The sequence below is a fragment of the Lissotriton helveticus genome, chromosome 8, assembly GCF_964261635.1.
Source record: "Lissotriton helveticus chromosome 8, aLisHel1.1, whole genome shotgun sequence".
Classification (NCBI taxonomy): domain Eukaryota; kingdom Metazoa; phylum Chordata; class Amphibia; order Caudata; family Salamandridae; genus Lissotriton; species Lissotriton helveticus.
This window is the reverse complement of record NC_136069.1, coordinates 620308387-620322201: the sequence shown is the minus strand read 5'-3', so window position 1 is coordinate 620322201 and position 13815 is coordinate 620308387. Positions and strand designations below refer to the sequence as shown.

At 41.0% G+C, this 13815-nt stretch overlaps 1 protein-coding gene across 7 annotated transcripts in view; it reads right to left on the bottom strand.

Annotated features, from left to right (window-relative positions):
• Window positions 1-13815, bottom strand: part of SCEL (sciellin) — a 490458-nt gene that overhangs the window by 385374 nt on the left and 91269 nt on the right. For all 7 annotated transcript variants that reach the window (XM_078657473.1, XM_078657474.1, XM_078657476.1 and 4 more), the window contains 2 exons: window positions 5797-5862; window positions 1824-1862 (listed from right to left, as the gene is read on the bottom strand). In XM_078657473.1, the coding sequence (XP_078513599.1) occupies window positions 1824-1862; window positions 5797-5862 (105 nt within the window). The remainder of the gene's footprint in view (window positions 1-1823; window positions 1863-5796; window positions 5863-13815) is intronic.

Below are 13815 nucleotides of genomic sequence, written 5' to 3'. Positions count from 1 at the left end.
CATAATGTGCATACTGTTATCTTTTGGGTGCAAACAAAAGATGAATGGTAAAATGAAAACTGAGAGCTATAACATTTTCCACAACCGGATTATATACAATATTTTCCACGCCGCTATCCACGGCAGAGGTCGCAGCTCCATTTCCTTAAACTAATGAATGCCAGGAAATGGGTATCGGCAACCTTTTTTTTTATTTCATTGAAAAATTGTTATGCAGGGTGTCAAAAGGAGTACAATTGTGCATAGAGGGGTACATGCAACACTCAAGACTAGACATTGCCCTGAATTCCAAGAGAAGAAAAACACCTGCACGGATGATAGGAGCTCAAGTCAGAGTGTTTGGCATCCATGCCTCTGCCAAAATATTGTTTGCTGGACGAAAGTCTTTCCAATTCCTTTTTTACTTTTCCCCCTCTACACCTCTTCAGACGTTTTGTCTTTGTTATGTTTTACTTTAGAACTCATGTTACTGTGTAACACTGTCTTTTCCTATTGGTATTTTAGGCTCCATTAACTAATGTAATTTTGTAACTCGTGATTCCTCATGTAAAGCTCTCTGATACCTCTGGGTCTAGCCAGCGGAATATAAAACTCTTCACATAAATTGCTGGTAGCAACACTAAGCAACTACTACACTTAGGCATGACTTTCTTAACTTATCAGACCAAGTAATAGTTAGATCAATAACTACTTTACCAGCCTTAGTATTCCTTATCCTTATCATTGGTGTTCAAGACAATTCATTGTTTTAGATGTACTAAATTGGTGGAGTGATGTTTTTATGATGGCAACTGCCCTAATATAATAAGCAGGCCTGGGCCCCCAAACCATGCTGAGGCCATGTCAAACCTGTGTACTATGCAGTGAAAGGTTCACAGTGCATGGAAACTGGTGTTGAGCCACCACAGTTCTTGCCAATGTAAAACATTTGCATCAAAGCCTAGCAACCATTGGTGCAGTAGGTTCACTGGCACTAGGACCCTGGCATGTGAGGAGCCGACTGCAGTAGAATTTACTCTGACACCGTAACAGTCTTCAGGACAAATACTGATTTTACATAATTGCAATCAACTACAATCCATGCCTAGGAAGACTTGGCAGGTGCCCATCTTGAAAGTCCTCCCTCAACTTACAAAACAGACTTAATTTATTTCTTAGAAGAGTATCGTAAGAAGGAAACATACTATGCTGTCCCCTAGGCTATGATGTGACGGCTGGGTAAAAAATCTGAAGGAGTTTGCGCAAAGTAAAAAAATTTCACCTGTAAGCATCTCATAGGGTGTTAGGACTGCCAGCCCTTAAATAAACCATATTCATATTTGCATCAGTTGATAATTATGGTTAGATATTTAACATTACATTGGGGCTATTTACTAAGTGGTTTGAAATTACAAAATAATTGAGTTGCAAATTTAAGTATGTCTTGCTTTATTTTTCATGCGGTTTTAAATGTACATTTTTCAGATCTATTTGTTTATCTTCTCCCCTGACCACAAATAGAAAGTATTTCTGAATGAGCAATCAACTTAAATCCAGCCAGGCGTAAATATCAATAAAATAGACAGACTTAATAAAAGAGTGAGAGGGGTTCAAACGATACACTAAATTATTCATCTTGGAAATGTGAGCCAAATGTAGAGGTGATCTCTGCAGCGAATGCTTGGGAAATAAACTTAGGAACATCATAGAAACATTGTACAACACTGATTTATATTACAAGTGTAGAATTGTCTCCACTGATGTAATTTGTCAAGGTGTAATGCATGTGGTATTAGGTCAACAGAGGATTCGGTCATTTGCAAAATATTATTTTTGTTACATACGTTTTTGATCCATCCAGAGATGTATCTGTTGAGGTTGTACTGTGAAATAAATAATACACATGGTTAACTACTAAACAATACTTAATAAACTGATTCTGCCTGATATTGTGTGTGAATAAAGAGAACACAGGAGACAGCCAAAGAAAAGCCTGTAGAAGAGGAAAAATAGAAAGCAAAGAACACAAATCCCGAGAAAGTGGAGGAGCAAAATAAATAAAGAGTGGCAAGTAGAACCAGAATACTACACAGAAAGAGTACTAAAAAGAGTCTAATGAGGTGGAAAAGAAAAAGAGAATGGAAGAATAACAAAAATCGCAAATGAGTGAGACCAATTGAGCAAATGACCAAAAACAAATAAAGGAGAGTATGAGAAAATGACAATAGTAGAGATGAAAAAGTAAGCTTTACAGAAGAGAGAAGTGGAGGTAAATAAAGAAAGCCTGTGGCATGTGGTAGCAATGTTTGGGAGAGAACGAGAGCAAAGTGGGTTGAGTAAGATTGAAAGATGAGTATGGAATGGGGAGTAGTGTATGCAGGTATTTATTTACGATGAACCGTGCTGTGAGAGTAGTGAAGCATTAGGCAAGAGAGGCGGGTACACAGTGAAAGGATGTAGGAATATAATTCTTAGATTGCTAGTATATGAGGAAATATGTTAACTCTTTTGGACAGGCAGGGATCTATTCCAGCAGGTTAGGTCAGCAGACAGTTAATGAGGAGTGATTTGTTTAAGAGAGTCAATAGAAGTATACTATTGCAAGGGTTGCCAACCTTTTCTGTAATAAGAGCTACTTATCTTCAATGAAAATCCTCTTGAGCAACTGATATGTGCTGTAATAGTGCAGTAATAGCTGAATACAACAGTATACAAGATTACCAGCAGTGATCGTTTACTGCTTGGTTACTAGCCGTAATGACATATGGAAGAGAGACCTATTCCTCTCCTTTTACAGGAAATTAAATAGTTGATCAGGAAGGTATATTGTGTTCAATAAAGGTCAGGGAGTTCTCACCATGAGTGTGAGCATGCAACTACCTTGCCCAATTTAGATTCGGCCATAGTTGGCTGGGCTCTTTTCTGCAAGTCTTCTTGGCACTGCTCCAGGTTGCTGGTTGGGAGGTTTCTCATGAAACACTGAGCCGAGTCCAGGTGTACATTTTCTTGGTTTTTGTTAAACAGTCTGTAGTATACTTCTGGCTATATTTGTTGACAATTCAGATCCTTTCCTTTTAGTTTAGTTGTGTTCCAGACTAGATATTTCTTTGGAAAGTTTAATTACTTAATCGCCTGTTTCTACTGTGACCGTCCAAACCCATTATTGGTTATACCAGATCTGGTAGCATTTGTCCACCGCAGACAGGGCTCAGTTAACATTTAAAAACTGTCCCATTGGTGGAGAAGGATATTGGAAAGGGATACCAGCCATCCTCATGGCATTCAATGCTGAAAGACCGTTTGGGGGGTAAGCTGTGAGTTCATGGAAGTGATACTGCCCAACATGGGAATAGGCCTGAAGATTAACAGGTGGATATTATCTAACGACTGATCTGCTAAGGCAAGGATTAGATTGAATGCCACATTTGTGGCAGAGTACCCTATCAGACAAGCTCTAAACAAGGCTTTAACTAGAGTCCCTAAGGTCACAGCAGGCAGGAAGATGAGCACTCTAGTTGGTTGTGTCCAGCCTCACCTGTACTTAAACATGTATTTAATCATGTCTCGTTATTTAATGTAATCATAGTAAAGGAGCAAAGACAGAGCTGGTGACTGCAGATAATGTTGTAGATAATAGTGACATGAGCAGAACAGGTGGGCCCATTGTTCACACATGTACACAAAAGCACGCACGCATTTATTTATGGGGCAATTCTAGTGTTAGGATAGAGACAGAGTTGATGGTGTTGCAAGGCCAGGCGTACATGCAGATTACATGGCTACACATGTGCACACACACTCCTCTGTACATACAGTTTAATTGTAGTGTCAGGGCAAATAGCGTCAGGGCACAGATGGTAGAGACACAGTAAAGTCTATTGGCCAAATTCACCAAAAAAGAGTACATCTGCAACCATTGAAGTACACCTTCATGTAGGTGCTGATTTACTACGTTTGGTATTCCATGTAGTAGGCCTGTACAGCTGTACCAGGTGTAGGTTTAGTTGAGCATGTAATATGACATGTCCCAAAAGGTCCTGTTCCTAATGTGCAGATTTGTACATAGCGTAAAATTTCGAAAGGAGAAACTGAGCGATCTCTGTAAATGCACATTTCTTTCTCCATGGGGAGAGCGCTTTTGCTACATCCGCAGCAAATCTGGCGGTGGATTTGCTCCTTTTCCAGCCTGGGAGGGGAGCTGCCCCAACCCTTAGCTGAAGTAAATCTCTTACTATGTTCAGGGAAGGGAAGGTGTGGATAGCAGTGTGTGGGTGTTCCCAAACCTTCCAAGGCAAACTACGCCTTGAAATACCCACTACTCGTCCCTTGGGTGGTATTTATGACTGATGATTTATTTGCATTTGTGGCAGAGAATTCTACAGTAATAAATCCATTTATGCCAAGCAGGAATCCCTTTATGGATTTCTGGCAGGTGTAAATGGCGGTATTTTTGGCCACACACATAAGAAAATGATTTTGTCAACAAGCCCCTAAGACATGGAAATGGGGCACATCGGAGGGTCTGAGGGTCATATCTTCCACTAACATATATTAGCTATTTACCTGCACATGCATCCTCAATACACAAGCACAAAGCCAACTTTGGATACACTGTAAATACTGGCAGCTTCAACCACCAGTAGAAATGACAGAGCTGGTGGCTAAGTAGGGTGCAAGAGGCTACAGGAGGCAGGAAGATGTCCAGTTCTAATGAGTCGGAGGATCCCCAAGTGTCATGTGATATAATAACAGCGTGCACAGAGAAAGAGTGGAAAGCTAACAGACTGTAGAGCTAGTAGATGAAGATAAAGCAAATCATACTACTCCATACACAAATTAATTAAAGCATTACATTTATAACTTGTTCCGGGCTGTGCTGGGCTGTGCTGCATACACTAAGGGCCCTATTAGGATGGCGGACGGACCTGCGTCCGTCCGCCACCCCCGAGGAAGAGGGACCGTCCGCATGGGCAGCGGCGGTCCCTCCATGGAAATTAGGATGTGACCGCTACCCTGGCGGTCACATCCCCTACATATAGCATTGCGGCGGATGCTGCTCCAAGCAGCACCCGCCGCAAGGTTATAAAGTGCATGTTGACCTTTGCATGCACGAAGCGGCAGGCACCGCGTGGTGCCTGCCGCTTCGTGCACGCAAAGGCAGGGGTGTACCATAGGTACCCCCCATGTGCAACCCCCACCCCCCCTTCGCCCCTGGGGGCCCGCAACGGGCCCCCAAAGAAAAGACTGGTAGCCTTTCCACGGCGGAAATACCGCCGTGGAAAGGCATAGGACCGCCGCCATCCTAATATGCCTGGCTGTGTCTGATAGACACCGCCAGCCATGTTAAAGTTTTTCCACCGCGGTCGGAAGGCGACCGCGGCGGTAAAGCTGCGGACGGAAAAAATATCCCCCAGCCATCCTAATCTGATGGGGGGTATTTTTTCAGTCCGCAGCGGTTAATCCACATCCTCCGGGCCAGCGGTGGCTTCCGCCGGCCCGGAGGATGCGGATTATCCGCGAACATAATCGGCCCCTAGATGTAGAATCGTGAATCGGCCATTGCCGGTGCCTCACCCTCCAGATTTATATGTTGCCCCTTGTGTACATCCCTCTAAAAAACTGGTCCTAGGTTGCACAGCTGTGACTACATTAGTCCTGGCAAATCCTTAGTCCTTTTTTTCTGTTGGGTGCAAGCCTCTCTTACAAAGACAAGCCCAAACAAACAAATGCAGTTATGATATATTCTGCCTCTCATCCACCTGTAAAATACAGAGTAATACACATTATTTTATGAAAAAAATGGATGTAAAGTCATACCTTGAAGAAAACCTTTCCAGTGTTGCAGCCTTTTTTTCGATGTCAGAAACGGGTTTGCTCGAGATCCTATGCAAAAATAATGTCCATAATTATGTAATATTTCAGAAAACAATCTGTCTTAAAGCTAATGCTTTAACAGAGGCAACATGACAGGGCAATAATTCTCGGCGCACGTGCCTGGGCCTTTGACAGGATTATACATTCTGAAACGCGTGCAGTACAATGATTAAAAAGGTTTGCCTGGACTATTTCTGAACAGTGTCACGAGTTTCCCAGAATAGCCTTGGAATCCATTTACATCAGGCGTCCTTCCTGCAGCCCCAGGAGAGGGATTATGTATCCATAAGGAACCACTTTGGGATCAATACTACAAGATGAGCCAGTGAAAAGAAAAAGCTCCTTGTAAGTATAGAACGTTGACCTCTGACAATTGCTTCACAGTGGCGACTGGCTTGTACCAAGGGTGGTGAGGCGGGGGGACACAAAAAATAAATAAATAAATTCACTTACCTTCGCAGCGCGGTGTCTTCCTCTCTCAGGTGTCTTCCAGGAAGCTCCTGATGCAAGAAACTGCACTACCAAATCCTGGTGGTGCTTACACAGCATGAAAGCAGCACTAGGATTGGATAGAGCAAGCTCTCCAATCGCTCCTAAGAGCACTGGAGGCCTGCGCTTTCTCTAACCCAGCCGTCTAGGACAGCTAGATTAGAGAACTTTAAAATGTGCATGTCTGGTTGGCTGTCCCATGACGGCCGGCCAAACAGACATGCGCATTTTAAAGCACACAGCTCCCTGCTGCTGTCACTCGGCAGCACTAGCCCCACCCCGTCCTGACACTTAGGGCCCGATTCACAGAGCTAACTTAAGACAAAATCCTGAACTTACTACCATTTTGGTATTCACAGAAGGCAGTTACTCATTTTGGTATTCACAGAAGGCACTTACTCATTTCGGTATTCACAGAAGTTAGGAGTCCTAATTTTAGGACTCCTAAATGCCTTCTGTGAATACCAAAGGTCTTAAAATTAGGATTTTTCTCGGTTTAGTAGTAGTAAAGTTAGGACTCCTGACTTTATGACTCCTAAATGCCTTCTGTGAATACCGAAAGTCTTAAAATTAGGATTTGTCTCAGTTTAGGAGAAGTAAAATTAGGACTCCTAACTTTACTACTCCTAAGCTGAGAAAAATCCTGACTTTACGACTTTAGGTATTCACAGAAGGCATTTAGGAGTCCTAAAGTTAGGAGTCCCGACTTTACTACTACTAAACTGAGAAAAATCCCATTTTAAGACTTTCGGTATTCACAGAAGGCCTTTAGGAGTCCTAAAGTTAGGTCTACCAACTTCTGTTAAAACCGAAATATGTAAGTGCCTTCTGTGAATACCAAAATGGTAGTAAGTTTAGGATTTTGTCTTAAGTTAGTTCTGTGAATCATGCCCCCAGTTTGTCACGGGTTGCTGAAAAAGAAAACAGTAATAAATAAATGTTATCACCGTTTTATTTCTCAGCTCTGGGGCTTGTGGAGGAACGCTCCTCCACTCAAATGGAGGAGCCGCCCCTGTTGCATCAGCCCACAGAACTAAGCAGTATGTTAGAGAAGGCATCCAAAGCCATGTACGCTTACATGCTTCTGGGGCTCAAATGTAAGCCCTATTTGTTGGGTCTTACAGTGGTTAATTCCTAAAAAGCACAAATCAATAAATAATTACAAAATAAGTGCGAAGGCCCAAAGCTTTTTCTTACGAGTCCCCTCTGGCACTGTTGAATGCTGGGGTTGCTGAATACCATGGCAGCTATTCTTGATTCTACGTCATGCCTGTTTCTTCCACCATCTTCCACTTCCTGTCTCTTTAGATCTGCTTTTCCTCTTTGTCACTGTGTCCAGACTTCTCCCTTTTTTATTTCTACATCTCTCTCTCTCTCTTGCTCTGTGTCAAAGTCTGATGATGAAAAATATGTCCTGATTCAGAAAGATGAGCACCGGTGACCACCACCAGAAACCACTACCTTTAACAGATGTGTGAACTACTTTAGCTTTGCTTGCATTTATGTATGCTGGGTCTGGTGGCTCAGTGGATTAATGCATCCACTGTAGGGCCTTCTAACTATGCTTCATTCCATCGCAGTTTGTGCCAAACCACACAGCAGCCCTTGAATTATCCTACATTGACATAGACAAGTAAGGAAAACACCTAACAGCTGTCTTCAATATTGAGCTACGTTTTGAGATGAAACAATTGCATTTGCATCCAATTCAGTAAATGTGTGTGTAGTGCTAAATAAATTACATATTTAGCAGCAAAAGGCACATTGTGTGGCCAAATTACTGCTCTGCTGCGAAATAATCGTCAGACAACAAAAGGGTATTTAACAAAACATGTTTATGAATAATTCAATAAATATATGAGACTTATTTTTAAACACAGACGAGGGAAACATTCTGTAAGAGGGGATTTTTCTGCTCGGGGGTGGGGCATATTAAAGTCAAAGCGGTGATCTTTTAGTGCTAAATGCTGTCTAGTGCCACTTTATTGCCAAAGCGAGAGCCAGTAACTGTAAAGCATGATTCGAGAAGACAGTCATGAAAGCTTCGGGCGACCTCTGTATAATCATTTGTGTATGGTTTTCAGTGTGCGGTTCCATATTTCATGGGCAAAAGATTAAACTGTCAGGAAACTGTTTACTTGTTAAAGGGGAATGGGGAATGGTGACCTTTACGATCTACTTTGATGAGAAAATAAAGAAGCCAGCAATAATCATTTTAAGAAAGTGTTAAGCTCTTCGGTCCACTCCAATAAAAAAGATCCTTTATTTACAATGCTCTTTACAGTAAAAAAAATAAATGTACAGAAGGATAAAAAGAAATGCTCCTCAATTAAATATCAGCTGTAAATTGGGTGGTAGTTACGGATAATTACGAAAGAAGCAGGATTTACCTCCCTATTTAGACCTCAGATTTTGAAACCGTGCAATTTAGTACATTAACAGCCTGATTCATCAAGCCGAAATCGGCTCGCAGAGGGCCAGATTCTGAGAATCTGGCCCTTTGCGAGCGCTATTTTTGCATTTGGGATTCATCATCCCAAATGCAATACCACAATACCGCTACTGTCTACTCATTCTGCTGTATTTAGTCCCCTGCATTGCTATTTGCAAAAATAACCAGCAGACGTGTTATTTCCGTCGCAAATTACCCCCGGCACTCTCCGAGAAACGAAAGCTGCCAAAAGACATATGGTAATTTCCTGGATCCGTTTCTGGTATTATCATTACACCTCCCGGTAGTTACCTGAGATGTTTGTGCTTTGCGAAAAGCATCTTTCAGTCATGTAATTACTTTACCACACTTGGCCGCTAACCTGTACAGGAGCCCAAATGGAAAAGGCACATTTTGCTGACATGATAAGGGAAGTTCTTCACTGCAGATGGATGAGGATATGGAGAGGCAGGAGTATGTGAGAAAGGGCGAGTAGGGAAAAAGGGTAATTTCTTAACTCTATTAATAATTAAATAACTCAAACATGTACACACCAAACGCTGCCCAGGCAGCCTCGGCAACCTAGAGTATCCTCGTGTGCGTTGAGTAGCATAATTCTATGAATTATTAGCAGCAGGCGCTGTCATCCTAACACAATGCCAGTCATTAATGTTAGACTTCAAACACGAATTTACCGACAAGACAAGGGCAAAACAGTGTAAGCGCAGCCCTCGGGGGAGCACGTTACCATGTCAACACGCAAATCATTACGCTCACGTGACGACGCAAGATGGCAGTAAAACAATGTCAGTTCAGCAGGTCCGGCGAGGGAAACATTACAATGTGAAGTGGCTCCTCAGGCTCGATTTACAGCGTGAACACATCCCATCAATTTTAATCACTGCCATCCACTCGGATTACTAGTTTCAGAAACCACTTAGCTTCCTTTGGTGGTAAATGAGATTGCTCTCTGAGTGGCTAGGCTAGGCATCTGTGTCCCCGGCTTTAAGGACCTGGCATGTACATATCTGGGGGAGTTGGTTATAAGAACAGCAAATACAGAAAAAGTTTACATTACAGTACACAATTAAATTCTATTTCGCAAGTCATTTAGTGCGTGTCATCCTTTTGCATGTTATTGGCTCAAATATTCACACGGGTTACATGTTGCTGGCTGTGTATTTAAGTTTATTACTGCCAGATGAGTCATTGCACTGGTCACAAGAATTGGTCGGATTTTTTTACCAGTATGTTTATGACCAGTGTGATACTTTGTGAACCGACCTATTTACTGATACATTGGTTCACAAAATTCTAAACTGGATGGAGTCTCAATTCTGGTTCAAACCATTTATACATATGGTACCGATACAGAATTTGGAAGAGACCTCCTACATCCCACCACTTCCAAACTGCCAAGCGGTATACATTCACAATCCCATATTTGGAATCAGTAAAAGTTTACACCTTGCTATAATGGTTTTGGTACATTTGAAAGCCCTATGTTACAGACGCAAAACCACCTACTTTCCTAACAAGAGCGTTTTGCCTACAAAATAGGTTATGCCATCTGGGCCACTGCTCTGTTTTAAGAATGTATCAATATGTTAATATCATAATCAAACACCAATGCCCCTCATCAGTCCCACAAAACCAAGCCCTGCTTGAAATTCTTTTCTGCCATCTTCCCACCTTTTTTCAACTCCTCACTCCTACCTAAGCACATCTGCAGAGGGCAGTCAAGAAGAAGAAAACCAGGGCTGAACTGGAAGCCAAAATCAGCCTTGGCAAAAATGTTCTAACAGGCCACATACTACAGGAGGACGTAAATAGATCGGGTCCATGGGGACCCATTTGGTTCATGGCAGTCAATCTTGTTGTGAAAGCACATCCCGCAGTATCCTGACTAAATGCCAGAGTGGTAGAATAGTTAGGCTGACCCTGAAGAAAACCAGCAATGATGTCATGATTTAACCATTTGCATCACATGCCACCAACGTGGGTACAACCTGTTTATGGTGTGATTACCCTCAGTTTGCATCCACTGTTGGCAATGTTCCTCCCAATAGGCAAACTTTCCTTGTACTTGGTTGGAGTGGTATATGGTGTCTGCCTTCACGGACTGTTGACTGTCAAATTGATACTAAGTGGTCCTGTTCAGCATTCTACCTCCTCGTTCTGTAATCAGGAGCAATTATTTCTGCTGAGAGTTGTAGCCTGAATATTCTAGTGCACACGCCTGAATCATATGGTCCTTCTGGGAACTGTTCTCCCTAACACACATTTAACATCTCCCCCTGTCTGATTGACATCTCCAAACCTAGACCAGCTATGATCTGCTCGTAAGTCAGAAATGCATTGACAGCCACTCATTCTCAGGACTCACAGTCAACATCCCATTTAGGGTGACTCATTGGCACTCCAGCGAGTGAGATGAAAAACACAATTTCAGTTCAAGTTGTGCATAAACATGTACACGTCCACACTCCTGCTGTGTCATAACTCAGCTATCACATGCAAGACATTTGTGATTCATTCATCCATCTATTCGTCCCGGCTAAAACGAAGTTAAAGCTGGAATTTGAATAAGGACTTAGGATTCTTGCGACTTTTTCCCTGGATTTACTTGTACTGCCCTTGAACATACTTTTATAATACTTTACCATTTAATAAATTACATAAAGGCACCGGAAAGGTGCATAATTCTCAGTAAATATAGTAGTATTCTTATAGTATGCCTATGTCAGTTGATGCCCAAAACATCTTAAATGGGAATGTTTGGGAATATGCATATACAGTTAGTACAAATAGAAAGGACTGTGCCCTCTTTGCATGTTTACTAATAGGGAGTGGACATTTTGGATGCAATTTACAAAGGCAAGCACGAGGATATATAAAAGCATGCTGCAGTAGTCAAAGTGGACTTGAGTTAATTAAATTAATTAAAAGTTAATCCCTAAAAGCACATCCTTTCAAGTATAAGAATGAACGTTGAAAATATATATATTGGATCATTTTAATCACTTACTTTTTGCATTGTTCTCTTTTTAAAAAAAACAAAGAAATCATTCAAAGAAGTTATTGTACATAAGATCGTTAATACCATCATACAACAGGATAAAAAAATTGAAATGTATGTTAGTGACTAGATAAGACAATCATAAATGAAACAGGAAACAACATAAGCAGTTATGCACCCCAGAGACATTTAGTGCTTGTGTGTTTGTGGTCTCGATCCAGAGTTCCACACCCTAAGTGCTTCTACTCAGAAGTCATGCTCCCAACATTGAAGGAAAGATAACTGACTTCAGGAATCTGCTCAACCCAAGGAAACATGGGTAGCCATCGTGAATAGCTACACCCTACAGCAATACTGCGGTGGCCATCAAGTTCATGCAGACACGTTATTGCTTCCAACAGGAGGAAAAAGACTGGCAGAAGCAAATTTTTTCCACTGCCAATATTTTTCATTGGACCATACACGCTATTAAATTCGAAGTTTGTAAACCCTTCTTTATCAAATTCAGCCGGATACAGAAAACCAAAAAAACTCGTAGCAGTACCTTTTTCTTTTCGTATTTCATACTGTAGACCATGTACCATTAAACATATATCCAGATGATTCACATAGACATGGTTTTACATGTGTAAATGAATCAAATTAAAAGTCATTCCCATACACGAGCCTGGCTGGCAACATGGTGGCTATTCACATACAATTTGGCGGAGTGCAAAGTTACCATGCTGTAATGTTTGAATCAACGTGTATAGTATTTACACACTATGTTGGTTTAGTTCCTTGCGTGCATCACACATTAGGAATATCGAGGAATTTTGGATTATTTTTACCTGTGGTATTTGTCCAGGAAAATTATTATTTTATTTAATAAATGGTACCACTATTTCTACATAATCTGTAAACTTGGCTGAGTGGGGCACTTTCACACACTTTTTGCATAACTTGTAATACATGGATTTTAATGCTAATTAGGGACTCGTGAAAGTGCAGAAGCAACATGGCTCAGTGTAATCATACAGAAAGTTTTAATACAATCTTTTGGGGCAAACTTTGAACCAACTCTGAAAATGTTCTCTCCTGCCTCTAATATAGTCTTAGAAAACTATCTAGCTGAAAAATGGTATGGGTATACATGATACAGTCCAATGAAGATTTCTGAGATTAACATTATCCTGTGGTGGGCTATAGAGTGGTTTGGTGAGAACTAAGAAACATGAGAGGTCCGGATGAGATACTTTTCTAAGTGTTGCTTTTGATTAAGCCTCTAAAATCCCTCACATTTTAATAAACCAGTAAATGTTCAATACTTCTACATATTTAGACAGTACATGAAATGGTAAATAGGCTTTGTATGATGTCATTTATGATTGCTGAGGTGCTGCTGACCCAATTGTGTCAGTGTTTTCAACTGTTTCCATCACTTAACTCGCCTACAGAGGTGATTGGTGATCAAAATCAGTTCTTCTTACTATTTCATATCCCCTCTCAGCTAAAGCCATTAATAAAGAAAAGAAGGAAATGTGTTGTTAAATATATTTGTATATTTCAGTGGGTGTTATGAAGTACTAAGTGAATTTTAACACTATAGATTAATTACTGACAATAGAGAGTGACTGTCAAAAGCAGTGTGCAACAAATCAGGTCTTTACTGCGCTGCTAAACTTCAGATGGTTAGATTGTTCATTAGTGTGTTGTATTTATTTCTTTTATTTATGGCAAAATGGCAGTGAGCTAAGCTAAGAAATGTGTAATAGGAACAACTCCATTGTCCAACTAACAAGAATTATTTAATGCAAAGAGCTCAATTTGTCGGGCTAGTAAGTCTCGCTTTTTTGACTCATTAATCTCACTGAAAGTGAAGACAGTGATGTGCGGTTTCAATGGGACAGCTCTATTTTCATGAAAAGTATAATATATGTCAAACAAGAGTACGTTTATGATATACATGATAAGACTTACCAGTACCTACATTGGTGATACACAAGTTCAAATGCTAACTGCTGTGTTAAAAAAAGAGATTTTA